Here is a 13,920-nt window from a genome sequence, read left to right as displayed (position 1 = left end):
TTTCAAATCACATCAACATTATGCACCATTCAGAGTCTTTTAATATAATATTTATTCTCTTGGATAAAAGAGGGAAATACAACCAATACAAGATCCCATGCCATACTGTTAATCACAGTGCATGCAGTTTTTAGTATTTATGAAAAGTATACCGTATGTTGTGCATGTAAAATGCATGCTTTTAACATGCATGTTCTGATTCTATTTAACCATAGCCCACTAGCCTATAACCACCTTTAGTTAATATCAAGTGCTCAACTATGTACTGAAATTCCTGGTAAGCATATATCATTTTTATACTTAATAGTACCCATCAGCTACATTAAAACTGGCACTGTACATTTTTAAAGCTATCTGAGATGTTCCTAGGCATACTGGACCATAGGATGGTCATTCCATTCAGGGAGATGAGAGATCTTCTCTTGTGTGCTGGGCTGAATGGGCCAACCCCACGCTATGAAAAAAGGGCAAAGATTCAGGTTGACCACCTTGGAGAAGGTCTCAGCATATAGATTCATCTTGGCTGCATTGTCATTTGGCACTCCCTTCATATCATGGTAGGCAGTAAAAACTTTCTTGAAAGCATCCCAGCCAAATTTTTCCTGAAGCTGGAAAAAAAAGGTATACACATATTATTTTATATTTACAATTATATTTTTCAGAATAATTATATAAACAAATATAAAATTTTATGCAGTCTGCTCCCACCTGCATGTATGTCTCGAGTGCTGTCCACATACTCCAGCTTTTTAAATCCTTACCGCCACTGCAATACATCTTGGTACGAGCCTGACGGTTTTCTAGAGTCATGGCTGGATGAGCATTTGACCTATTTAAGCCCAGCACTTCCTCATGTATGTACACTGACCACAGGTTGCAAGTGCACTCAGTGGTGTGTGGAGGGAACTCCCAAACTCTACACTGTTGGTTATGACCCAGCTCGTGAATGGATCCCCACATACCACTTTTATAGGCTTCCTGTACATTTACTAGACCTGGGGCAGAGGTGGAGTGCATCATGATAGGATATCCAGCATGCATGAAACCTGCAAGGGGAAAAGGGGGAACAGTGTTATCACCAGGACAGTGTGAGTGTAATTAATATTAATAGCATGATTCTGTTGTAATAGTGATGCTTCTTTATTCTAACAAAGATTCTGAGAGTATTTAATAGTACCACCAACCATGAGAGATCTGAACATCTGCAACAAACCGCTCCTTGCGGGGGAACTTGGCAGGCTTTGCTGCCAGGTCAGCTATGCTTCTCATTATCGTGTCCCAAAGTTTAGCCACCTCGTCAGGGCGGTCCAGATTCCTTATATATTCTGATTCTAATGTCATGATGATGTTCTCAAACTCAAGCTCCGCCCAGGGGGCGGGTGCCTGACGGATCCTGTCCACCCAGTCAGCTACACTAGTCTCTCCTAAGGGAGGAAACAAGTTAGTGTTGAAAAAATTTACCAAACAATGTTAAATGTTCTGAATAGAAACCTCACTGTGATGCTCATTCAAAATTCTTACCAGACTTGAAGTATGGAGCCTGTACTGAGATCTGCACGACAATTTCCGCCCCATCCACTTTGCTTTGAGGAGGTGCTATTAGGTAGATGAGCCCTCCCCATAGATTGCAGACTTGGACCATCTCTGTGCCCAAAGGGAACCGCTCATGGACCACAGGAGCCCGTTTCAGAACATCTGATCCACCAATATTATCTGTTTGGCAACCAAGCTGCACCTGCGTAAAAAGTGTTATCCTCTTATGTTAATAACATGCTCTCCAAGACTATAAGAAATAAAGTTGTATATATCATGACAAGTATACTATATGCAGCAACTATTCCTTGATTGGATACATGTGTAGATTTGATTTATCACCTGCCAGTTTTTCCCAACGATCTCTGGAGGTACTGCTATGTACGTCTTCATACCAGGAGAAAGATATAACCCTGTGCTTATCCATTCTTCACAAGCTGAAACAAGAGATAACGTTCTTATTTTATAGTGTTCAAGTATTTTCAAACTTAAACAAGGAATAATATTTAGTGGGGATACTTTCGTACCTCCAGTGTTGGCAGTGATCCGAACTCTTGCATTAGACACAGTTGGCATATTAGGTCTGTCCTTAATGATGTATGGAAGAAGGGCATCAGGATCGGGTGACACCTTGTACACCTCAGTCCCAACATGTAGCATCAGGTGGTCCTTGGCACTTTGAACAGGGCAGTTGCTACACACTTGTGGAACACCTACCTCCTTCACTATGTCACTAAGAAGACCTACCATTGAAGTATAGGCAGCACTGTCATGAGATCGCATGCGAAGGTAACTGGCACAGTCGTTGCCCAGCTGTTTCAAGCAGCTCTGTTCTTGATTAGTCAGTTCTTGCCCCAGGCTTACATGTTCTGCAAACCGATGCAGCATGCTACGAAAGTGGTATCCATCTTTACAACTATGCTCAATTTCTGGGGCTTTGTATAACCCTCCACCCAAGGTGCTGCCCAAGAGACACAATCCCATCTTATTAAGAATGTGATTTCCTGGATAATCAGTCATGACATTGCAGCCGCAGTGGGTCTGGGCCCAGTACCAGGCATGACCCCCAATCATAAGACCACCACCTTCAGCAACAAATTCTTGGATCTCTGCACACTGGGCATCACTGTATGAAGTGCAAACGTAGACACTTAGATCTTCTTTAAAACCAGTCAATTGGCAATCTAAACCAGATTTGCTCAGTACTGTGTGGGCTGCCTGTAGGCTGGGTAGAATCCCAATTACACCGTTGCGACCCTCGTCAAGCCACTTGATAGCGTTGATCATGAAAGTGGACAGAGATTCCCGTCCCATGAAGCCTTCATGGGATACCAAGATTACGCGGCCTTGCCCATAATAGGCACCAGCAATGAATGCTTTTCCAGCTGGAGTGACTGCAATAGGAAATGCTAATGGTCCGTGCACCATCACTTCAGATGCTATAGCCCCACCTTGGACATCAAATTCAGACACACCTTCTAGCAGGAACTGTAGGTCATCTTTAAAGTCCTTGCCTATACTGAAAAGTAACAATTGAAAGCAGCTGATGAAATGTTTGTTTTCTTACAGAATGGGTAAAAAAGTAAGAATTTCTGCTGAACTTACGATACAGCAAGCCAACTAGAAGGGATGCTTCTTGGAACAGGAAAGATGCCAATTTCTCCTTCGTGTTCTGAGAAGTAAATTCCTGCAACACTGGAAACTTTGTTTCCTGGGAAGTTCCTTATAGTGTTTTCTTGCGGGTGGGCAGCAGCCCAACTCCAGGCCTGGCCAGCAATGATCAAGCCACCCCCAGCTTTGATGAAAGCTATCAGATCCTTTGCACAGTTCTCAACACTGTAAGCATCTGTGATATATATAGCTAATCCATTCCGAAAGTCTCCTAGCTCTGTCTTGATAGGGCAGTATTTCAAGTTTTCAGCTACTGAACATAAACTCTTCTGAATCCCTACAATGCCAGCATCACCAGTACATGGCATGAGCCACATAAGGGCATTCTCTATCAGGCCAGGGAAGTGTGTTAGGTATTGCTCATGTCCCAACACCACCACACGTCCCTCACCATAACGAGATGCAGCCATCAGAACCTGACCTCTTGGATTCATGGCAAGTGGAAAGGCATGTTCACCTATTAGTACAAGATCACTGGGCACTGCTTTTCCCCCTTCAAAATCAAGCTCCTGCAGCCCATACATGATAGTGTAGTAGTCTTGTTCACATGCCATGGTTGATTAGCTCTGTTTAGCAAGTCAGCTCAAAACAATCAATCTCAATGTACAGTCAGTTTTACAGGGTAAGAGCACTGGGTTTGTTCAACCAGAGCTTGTGAAGTAAATTGATACTGACTGGTTTTCAGTCCTACACAAAGATAGAAAAAGGAAGAAAAAAATCAAGATGCATAATTTTATAAACAAGAAATTTTGCACCTGTAAAGAGTTTTTCATGAATTACATTTCTTAACACATTATACAAAAATCTGAAATGATTCAAATCACAATTTCAAAATGTATCCTTTCCCAATTATGACTACATATGTAAAAACTGCAACTTCATATCGCACAATTGAAACTTGGTGTCTCATAATTATCTTTACTTTATTCTAAATAGAGCATTCATTATGCACACACTCACCTTCATCAATAGAAACAAAACTGTTCAGATGACTTTCTCGCTTAGCTATGTGTAACTACTGTGAGAATATGTTTGTGGATATGACTATAGCTCACCTATGTAAGAGCACACCCAACGAGCACGCCCGTAAACACACCTTTTTCATTTTGTTTGTTCATCCAGAAACCACCATCGAACACTCCCTCTACAGTATTTGACATTTTTAAAGCTGTTTAGATCTCTTTTAGTACAGACTATTTTTAAATGACAATGATTTAACTAAAACAATGGAATGAATGAATAAAATGTGGCCATGAAGTTGTGAGAATGTAATCTTGATTGATGGCCACGATTTAATTTTTTTTTCTTCTGGATGTCATGTGCAGGGCTCAACAGCTTTAAGACAAAAGCATATGGCAGTTTAAACTAAACTGTTGGTACTGCATTATGCAGAGTAAATAAACTATGTTTACCAAGACATAATTATTAGCAGGATATCCTATCGCATGATAATACTTATGTAAACTGGAGATTTGTCATCTAACAAACATAAAAACTGAATAGACACACAGTACTTTTTTTTTGTCTGTACACTTTGTACTGATTTTCAGGGACTACACAAAGTTTTAAAAGCCTTTTTTCAACATTGAAACTGTTTAGGAAAAATGCAAAGCTTTAGGTCTGTCTGTCTGTCTGTCTGTCTGTCTGTCTGTCTATCTATCTATCTATCTGTCTGTCTGTCTATCTATCTATCTATCTATCTATCTATCTATCTATGTAGTTTTCCGCTGGTAGTGACTTATTAAGATCACAGTTTTACAGCAGTAAATTAATAACTGCATTAACCCTTGCATGGCAGAAACTACAGTAACCATAGTAAAGAATGACATACCATGGGAACCAAACGATGGATGTCGCTGTTCCACGTCGGATACATTTACGTGTCGGACCAGAAAAGCGTGTACAACAACTGAACCCCAAGAAGTTAATGTAAAGTTTTAGACAACTGGTGAGCACTGTTTAGATTTTGTATTGCGTTTTAGTAAAATCATGCTGGTGTGCCTGAAATATAATTTTAGATGGTGTCTGTAGATACACGCAGACTGCGCAGGTTGTAGAGATAGTTTGAGCCTATATTACGAGCCCTCCGGTTTCAAAGTCAGTTATCTTTATAAAAGAAACACTAAAGGGCGTATTAAAACCGAGTTAACGTAGAGAGCTAACGTAATGAGTTACAGTTAAGTTATTCGCTTAAATATTCGTAATTAGCCCATTACATGTATTGCAAATATGACTTAGCATTAAGTCAGGCTATTTGAATCTGAATTGTGCTATATTTCTTACTGTAACTTCTCCTCCTGGAGTCCAGCTGTTGTCGTCTGTGAATGGAGATGCAGTGCACACTAGTAAGTGTGAATGGCGCTCGGGTGGAGCTGGCAGATGGTCGAGCTGTAATGTTAGGTCGAGGCCCTGAAACCAGAATCACCGACAAGAAGTGCTCAAGGCATCAGGGTGGGTTTTAAAATCACACCACACCCATCCTAATGGAAAAGTACGTGTCGCATTTGTTTCTGTTCATAAAGAATAACGGAAGTGCGTGTCTTTTTGACAGTCAAACTTGTTGCCAACTACGCCAAACAGGAAGTTCTGGTTACGCAGGTAAAACAAAACAAAGCAAAACAACAACAACGTTGTATGTTGCAGTTTACCGAGAGAGTCAGTTTTATGAACACCAGTGTTTTGAAAGCATTTTCTAATACCTAAATATACAAAAGCTTATGTGAGTACAACCCATCCTTTGTTTCCGCAGCTCGGGCCCAACCCTTCTTCCCTGGACGGTCAGTGTTTGGGACGTGGCGAGTCTGGGTGTTTGACAGCTGGTCGCACACTGTACCTGGTCAACCAGTCCCACCCGTTCACTGTGGAGTTTGTCGGAAATTCGAATGAAAAGTCCTCCTCTCCTCAGAAGAAAGGAAAAGCAGCAAATGAAAGCAGAGACAGACAGAAAAGCTCAAATGAAGGGTCAGGCCCCAAAAGGAGCATCCAGGATTATTTTTCTAAATCCCCCAAAAAGGTATCAATGGAACTGTTTTGGAAAATATTTAAAATAAATTTTGGGGTTAATAATTAATAAATTTATTCTGCAAGAATGCATTCAATTTATTAAAAGTACCAAAACTTACAAAAGATTTTATTTTAAATAAATGCTGTTTTTCTAAAAATTCTATTAATATGAATCAAACAATAATATGTTTTTGTTAGGTCACCTTTCCTAATTGAACTTGTACACATTTCTTCTACATCAACATTTTTGGCTCTGTTTTTATATGTTAAGTATAGTTGATGATAATAGATAAACTTTATACGTGTGTTTTGAAGAGGTCAACACAACTATAGTTTATGTAGAAGGCAAAAAACATTGGATAGAAACAGTACTGAAGAATAAATAAATTAAAAGTTTAGGATTTTCTAAATATATAAATGTATGAATTGTAAACATATTAATAGTGGAAAATTAATACATGTTTTAATAAAAAAAAAACTTAACCATTGTCAAATTATTTTTAGTTAATTGAAATGAAACACAATATAAATATTTGGTGGAAAACAAACTTTTACATTAGAAACATTGCCTTTGCAACAAAATATTATCTATGTTTAGGTTAAAGTATAACAATTACTGAACTAAAACTGAAATTTAAATTAAAGCTAAATAAAAATATGCATTAAATAAGAAAAATGACAAAAACACATGACATAATTATTAAAACTTAAATTAATTGAAACCTGAAAATATAAATATTTTATTCAAAATGTTAATAAATACTACAAAATGTTTTATATATACTAAAATAACACTGCTTGACTCTTAGTCGACAAAACGTCCTCACAGCCCAGAGGATGATGTCCCTCCCATGAAACGAGGGCGTGGTGGTGGTGTTGATTATGATGATGATGATGATGAAGATGATGAGACCTCAGCTGAAGAAAAGCTTAAGCAGTTACAGGCACTTGCACATAAAGTGTGTGATAAGCTGGACTCACCATCAGACAAAGCCACTGTTCCATCTTCATCTTGTTCTCAAAGTCACTGGCAACAAATCGGCAGCCTTCTGCTCTTCACGGCAGCAGGGGTTCCAGATAGCTCCAAAGTAAGACATTTCTTACATAGGGTGACCAAACATGCCATTTTCCCAGGACATGTCCTGGACAGGATTTCTATATTTCCTAAATCATCCAGGTTTTGGCTTTGGTTTCCTGTTTTTATACTTAATGAAGGTAATAAGCATTTGACCAATAATCGACCAATCGTGGTACGTAAGAAGGTGGGATCTACAGAGAACAGTCAAAGCGATGCAAATGCATGTACATATTAGTGTTGGACTTGAAGCAGCACTGAGCATACCGACCGGTGTATGACATCAAAGTACCGTGAGAGCGATTCAAAAGCACAAGAAGTCGTCTGCTCTCTAGAGCTCTCATGGTATTTTGTCATACAACAATTGGTCTGCGCAGCGCAAACAAAGCCAAAACGTGGATATTTTAGGCAATATAGAAATCCTGGCCAGGACGTGTCCTGGGAAAATGGCACGTTTGGTCACCATATCTTACAGATACTGCATATTTTTAGCATTTTATCAGTAACACCATTATGCTTCTATGATATTTTATGCTTTAATTTCCGATTCAGATTGCAGGGTTCGACATTGATGGCTGCATTATTACTACAAAGTCTGGAAAAGTATTTCCCACAAGTCCAGATGACTGGAGGTGAATCTTGTTGAAGAACTTGCTATACTTTGCAACTATTTGTAGTGCCTCATGTGATGTTTTGTTTTTCTTCTTTACTTTTGTTTAGGATTCTCTTCCCAGAGATTCAGCCCAGACTGGCCAGTCTTTTGAAGAAAGGATACAAGGTGCTTTTTAATCTGCTATTATTTTATGTTGAACTGCATTTGCAGCATTCATACTTGTATAGCTGTTTTTGCTTTAGCAGCACAAGCATCTTCATCATTGTTTTCTTCTCTTTTTAGGTGGTGTTTTTCACCAATCAGATGGGTATTTCTAGAGGCAAGCTCAGACCGGAGGTGTTCAAGTCAAAGGTTGAGGATATTCTGCAGACACTGCAGTTGCCCGTCCAGGTGAAGGATACGTGGACTATTTTACATACAGTACTGTTTATAAGTTTGGGGATGGTAAGATTTTTAAAATGATTTTGAAGGACGTCTTTTATGTTCATCAAGGTAGCATTTATTCTAATGTAAAAGAAGTGTTTTCTGTTTGAATATATTTTAAATTGTAAATTATTTCTGTGATGCAAAGCTGAATTTTCAACAGCCTTTACTCCAGTCTTCAAGTTTTTTTTTTTTTAATTTATTTTTTTTTGCTAACAATTACTGTCTCTTTTGTTTAATTAAATGCATTCTTGCAGAACAAAAGTATTATTTCTTCCCAAAAAATTAATTTTACTGAACCCAAACTTTTAAACGGTGGTGTAATTTTGTGTAGATTAAATTTCTCAAACTTTTATCTTTATGAATGTGAATGCATTATTATTATTATTATTATTATTATTTTTAGGTATTTGCTTCCACAGCCCCTGGTATATACAGGAAGCCTGTTATTGGGATGTGGGAACATCTGTGTGAGAAGGTGAATCACTCTTGTGGTTATTTGTAGGACTTATATATTAAAGGAACTGCATTGAGTTGTATGATTGGTTTTACATTACGTAAAGCAAGCAGCAGGTTTGGTTCGAGTATCCTGTGTATATGAAGGCATTGTTGTGTTTTTGCAGGCGAATGGAGGAGTGACTGTAGATGTGTCACAGAGCTTCTATGTAGGAGGTGAGCTCAGTCAACTACTAAAAGAATATGTAGTCAAAAACCAGCACATGGTGCAAAATGACCCATAACATGACAGATTTCGATGCTCAGTCAGGGTTTTTTCTCTTGTTTACAGATGCAGCAGGACGTCCCGCTAACTGGGCACCAGGAAAAAAGAAGAAAGACTTCTCCTGCAGTGACAGACTGGTAATCAAATTAACTGCAGTCTTCATTACACAGTATACAGAATGACTTACTGTCCTGAGAGTTAATGATTTTATATTCATTTGTATCTATGTAAATCATGTGCAATACCTTTACTCTGTTTTGACCACAAGGGGGCATGGTAGTGCTTTCTTGCTCCACTTTGGTAAAACAAAAGCAAAAAGTTTTACAGGCTTATGTAAATATATACATATATTTTTCATCTGCTATTTTTCTTTATATTTTTTTCACTCACTCTACAGTTTGCCATCAACATTGGTCTTCAGTTTCACACACCAGAGGAATACTTCTTGGGCTGGAAACCCGCTCAGTTCAGCTTGCCAGAATTTGATCCTGTAATCAATTGGTCTTTTTTTCACTTACATGTTTTATGCCTTTACACTTCCATTTAAAAGTTTGACATCAAAGTTTTTTTTAAAGAAATTAATACTTTTATTCAGCAAAGATGCATTAAATTGATCATAAGTAACAGTAAAGACATTTATAATGTTACAAAAAAATTATATTTCAAATAAATGTTGTTCTTTTGAACTTTCTATTAAACAGAGAATCCTAAAAAAAAGTCATGGTCTCCACAAAAATATTAAGCAGTGCAACTATTTCAATATTGATTTATTTACAAGAAATGTTTCTTGAGCAGCAAATCAGCATATAAGAATGATTTCTGAAGGATCATTTGACACTGGAGACTGGAGTAATGATGCTGAAAATTCAGTTTTGTCATCGCAGGAGTAAAATACCATTCAAAATATATTAAATTAGAAAACGGTTATTTTAATATGTAATAATATTGAACAATATTTTTAGTTTTACTGTTAAATAAATGCAGACTTGGTGAAACTTCTTTCAAAAACATTAAAAAAAAAGTATTTGCAACCTCAGACTTTTGAACAGTAGTGCACCAAGCATCTGTAATACTTTTTGTGTGTTTTTCTGTCCTTGTCCAGAGGAAATTAGATTCTAAAGGACATCTTTTCGATCCTCCAGATGCCTCCCTCACATCCACCAAGCAGGAAGTCATTGTAGCAGTGGGATTTCCTGGATGTAAGCATTTTTTCATTTTTTCTCCTTTCCAAGTTTCTTTTTTTTTTTTTTTAATGACATATCCCCTTTTTTTTTAATTTTGCAGCAGGCAAATCAACGTTCTTCCAGACACACATCATTCCACAGGGCTACGCGTATGTGAACAGGGTAAGTTATGTTATCTACCACATCTAAAAACCCAGACACAAGTAGATCTCCAAGAGCAGGATATTAAGCATATCTGGTTTAGAAGCTTTGGAGGAAAACATCTTAAATGTGTATAATGATTTGTTTTGATTGTCTGTGCACATGAACTCTAGGACATACTTGGCTCCTGGCAGCAGTGTGTTTCAGCCTGTGAACGTGCTCTAAAGGAAGGCCGAAGCGTTGCAGTGGACAACACTAACCCTGACCCTGAGTCCAGGAAAAGGTGCCTACCTCTATTTCCAAAATTAAAATAAAAAAATGTATCTTTGTCTTTTTGATTAAACAGCACCATCAATGATTTTCTCCACAGATATATAGATGTCAGTCAAAGCGCTGGAGTCCCCTGCAGGTGTTTCAACTTCACAGCGAGTCTGGGACAAGCAAAGCATAACAACAGGGTATTTCGGTCTTCACTGCAGTTATTTTTTACAGTGTGCAATATGTACATTAAATATTGAAGTCTATATAATGTTACACTTTGTTACACTTGTTGCATGGAAAATCTGTATTCTGAACCAATTTTAACTCCAAAATACACAGTTAGGGATTGATCTGATTTGTATTTTGCTGGTTTTAGTTTCGTGAGATGGTTCCTTCTTCTGTCAAGCATGTTCCTGTCAATGACATGGTGATTCACAGCTACAAGTGAGTCAACAGCAGCAAGCTAAGCTTTTCCTATTGAACCAGATATTTTTGCCTGGAAACCACCGTCTTTCTTGTTTAACTCACACAAGTCCATTGGTTTCTGACTGTCTTTCTTGTTCTCTGTAGGAAAAAGTTTGTGGAACCCAGTTTGTCTGAGGGCTTCTCTGAAATCCTGCAGATTAATTTTGTGCCAAGTTTCAGTGAAAAAAGATCAGAGTTCCTCTTCAGGCAGTTCTCTGAGGGCTAAGCGTGAAGTTGAGCAAAAAATAATTTGACAATTCGTTTAGTCTTTTTACCTTGCAATAAGAGGAAATCAGAAGAATTCTAGAACAATTGACAATACAACACTAATTTAATTGTGTGTTATACTGTCTCTTCCACTTAGATTTACACCTGTCTTTAATTTGTTGCTTTTTACATTTGCTTTTGGGGAAACTTATTCATAGCTGCTAAAATTGACATGCTGTTATTAAACAGGTTTCATAAAATGATGAAACAGTTGCTTGTATCAGATTGTGTCAGACTGAATAAATACAATTAACAATGTCAATATTTTTCAGCATTCTTTGGTTTTCTTGTCTGTAAATAAAACTTTATAGGTTAAATTCATAGGCTCAGATTTATAGGTGATTTATATCATCATTTGCTTTATTTCTGGAGTCCCAGCTTAATGCTCTTCCCGTCACGGGCCGGTAAGAGAGCACCGAGGAAAGACAGGGTCTGGGTCCAAATGCAGGAAAGACTTCTCTTTAATAAACAAAAAGGCCAACAAGGCAAAACAAAACAGATTCAGGAACGACAAATACATTTACAAATAGAAATACAATTAGAATTACAGTTAATTCAGCCAGGCAGAGTGGTGAGTGAGAGGAGAATATATAGTCTGTGACAGCTGAGGGTGAGTAAATGAGTGAACAGGTGTATGGCGTTTGGGAAATAGTGTAATGAGTGTAATTAGTGAACAAGTGTATGGAGTCCGGGAGATGGCGACCTCTGGTGGAGAGAGGAAGAAACAGGGCCTGGACTCATGACACTTTCTTTCTTTCTTTTCTTATTTCCTTCTTCCCTTTCTTTCTTTCTTTCTTTCTTTCTTTCTTTCTTTCTTCCTTTCTTCTTTGGTGATAGGCACACAAAAAAGTGAACTTGAAAAAGTTACGTAGTGTGACAATTTATAGGTCCTTGTCAGTTTTTCCCTGTTGCAAAGTTTCTTAAACATTATTGAGTAATTGACTCTACATCATCAGGCATGAGTTCACATTAAGTGGAATGTGGTGTAATACAGCAGTTTATAAATTGACACAAATATCTCCTTCATTGTAAGATTCAAAAGCTTAAAACAGGGATCTCCAACCCTGCTCCTGGAGAGCTACCGTCTTGCAGATTTCAGCTCCAACCCTGCTCCAACACACCTGTCTGTAATTATTAAGTAGCCCTCAGGTGTGTTTGATTGGGGTTGGAGCTGAAATCTGCAGGACAGTAGCTCTCCAGGAGCAGGGTTGGAGATTCCTGGCTTAAAACATCCAAATCATTCAATAAATTGTCAATTACATACAAACCTAGCAGGTGTAATTAATGACAATTTTTGACATTTTTTCTGCAACTTTTACACTAGAAAATGGCAAGTGCTGACATGAAACTCTAGATGGGGCAGGCTGTTTTTTTAGGTTTATTGTTATAGAATGAGGCTGTATCTTTGCAATACCGTTGCATATTGCAGTACAACTATTTGAGCTTTGAAAAATGCCCTAAACGTCACTGTTTCATTTTAAAACAATACATAATAAAAATAAGGTGAATGTATTCCCCTTCAGAAGTCTGAGAACCACTAGTAAGCAACGCCCCGTGGTATCATCACAAAGAGGCACAAAATCACTTTCCAGAACATTTTCGTTTACCGTTCCCGGGTGGTGGAATGATCTTCCAACCCCTATCCAGAATCCTGATTCCCTGACATTTTTCAAGAGACAGATGAAAACTCGCCTTTTTCGTCACTATCTGACTTCATCCTAAAAAATTTTTTTTTTTCTCTTTTCTTACATTTTTCTCTGTCTAGCTTGTACTTTTTTGAACAATGCTTGAAACTTGGTATGACAAGCACTTCCTGTGTCTATTTGCCTCTTTAAGATGAATCGCTTGATGAATTCCCCAATTGTAAATTTCTTTGGATAATTTCGTCTTCTAAATGAATACATGTAAATGTATTCATAACATTTGAAACATACAGCATAAAAGCCTAGTTATTTATGCTGTCCTTTTCAGTATTGTGAACTTATGCATATGGTGCACATTGCCCTCATCATGTTGTCATTGCATAACTTGTGTTATACTAAGGTTTATTGTGTCTAATAACTTTATGGCTGAAAATCTAGTCATAAAGTGATTTTGCACTAGTTTAGTTTTCTACTTAGACTAATTTAAGCCATGATTTTCCTTGTACAATATTATTGCCCTCTTATCTAACTAGACATGATGGAATGGTTGCCATATAATATAATTATAACCTCAGGCAGAAATTTAATAATCATAATGAGATCTAATGACACCATAAAATCTTCATATACAATCCTTTGACTTTACCTTAATTGCCCTAATGATTTAACAAAATGGCAGAGTCAGAACTTCCATCAAAACATGGAGGTAATTTCCTACAAAGCCATGATGTCAATGTGGAGAGCATTCAGATTAGAGAAAATGTCATCACCTGCTGTGATAAATTTCCCCCCTATTTTCAAGAAATTTGCATTGGACAATAAAATGGCACTGAATATCATGATTTACTCAGATACATTTGCTGGTATTTGGACACTGAAGACTAGTTCATTCATTAATTAATTAATTCATTCATTATTTT

At 37.6% G+C, this 13,920-nt stretch overlaps 2 protein-coding genes across 4 annotated transcripts; one reads left to right on the top strand and one right to left on the bottom strand.

Annotated features, from left to right (window-relative positions):
* Positions 1–28: 28 nt before the first annotated feature.
* Positions 29–5,626, bottom strand: zgc:162193 (TRPM8 channel-associated factor homolog). Of its 3 annotated transcripts, none has more exons than XM_019071992.2 (8): positions 5,488–5,626; positions 3,139–3,891; positions 2,061–3,052; positions 1,876–1,970; positions 1,522–1,735; positions 1,185–1,424; positions 709–1,046; positions 29–608 (listed from the first exon to the last, which is right to left on the bottom strand). In XM_019071992.2, exons 2-8 carry the CDS (start codon positions 3,756–3,758, stop codon positions 366–368), a joined length of 2,742 nt encoding a protein of 913 aa, XP_018927537.2. In that variant the 5' UTR covers positions 3,759–3,891; positions 5,488–5,626; the 3' UTR covers positions 29–365. The 3 variants fall into 3 exon arrangements, with proteins under 3 accessions (XP_018927537.2, XP_042595157.1, XP_042595158.1); XM_042739223.1 differs by lacking the exon at positions 5,488–5,626 and adding an exon at positions 5,036–5,173; XM_042739224.1 differs by lacking the exon at positions 5,488–5,626 and adding an exon at positions 4,165–4,924.
* LOC109054755 (polynucleotide kinase 3'-phosphatase) lies at positions 5,513–11,619 on the top strand. The gene is made up of 17 exons (XM_042739225.1): positions 5,513–5,655; positions 5,756–5,802; positions 5,954–6,217; positions 7,017–7,295; positions 7,835–7,914; positions 8,003–8,060; positions 8,178–8,285; positions 8,725–8,796; positions 8,942–8,990; positions 9,106–9,176; positions 9,437–9,529; positions 10,142–10,238; positions 10,324–10,385; positions 10,538–10,647; positions 10,735–10,822; positions 11,002–11,069; positions 11,196–11,619. The coding sequence occupies exons 1-17, from the start codon at positions 5,529–5,531 to the stop codon at positions 11,314–11,316; spliced, it is 1,794 nt and encodes a 597-aa protein (XP_042595159.1). The 5' UTR covers positions 5,513–5,528; the 3' UTR covers positions 11,317–11,619.
* Positions 11,620–13,920: the final 2,301 nt, after the last annotated feature.

This window comes from Cyprinus carpio, chromosome B15 (assembly GCF_018340385.1).
Source record: "Cyprinus carpio isolate SPL01 chromosome B15, ASM1834038v1, whole genome shotgun sequence".
Classification (NCBI taxonomy): domain Eukaryota; kingdom Metazoa; phylum Chordata; class Actinopteri; order Cypriniformes; family Cyprinidae; genus Cyprinus; species Cyprinus carpio.
This window is presented reverse-complemented; position numbering and strand designations above follow the sequence as displayed.

Excerpts from the sequence above, each read along its gene's own strand:
- zgc:162193 (XM_019071992.2), bottom strand. The coding sequence starts at position 3,758 with ATGGCATGTGAACAAGACTACTACACTATCATGTATGGGCTGCAGGAG. Across the intron at positions 1,971-2,060 it reads GATCACTGCCAACACTGGAG|CTTGTGAAGAATGGATAAGC; the intron begins GTACGAAAGTAT and ends CTCTTGTTTCAG. Across the intron at positions 1,736-1,875 it reads TCGTTGGGAAAAACTGGCAG|GTGCAGCTTGGTTGCCAAAC; the intron begins GTGATAAATCAA and ends CTTTTTACGCAG.
- LOC109054755 (XM_042739225.1), top strand. The coding sequence starts at position 5,529 with ATGGAGATGCAGTGCACACTAGTAAGTGTGAATGGCGCTCGGGTGGAG. Across the intron at positions 6,218-7,016 it reads TTTCTAAATCCCCCAAAAAG|TCGACAAAACGTCCTCACAG; the intron begins GTATCAATGGAA and ends CTTGACTCTTAG. Across the intron at positions 8,797-8,941 it reads GGGAACATCTGTGTGAGAAG|GCGAATGGAGGAGTGACTGT; the intron begins GTGAATCACTCT and ends GTGTTTTTGCAG.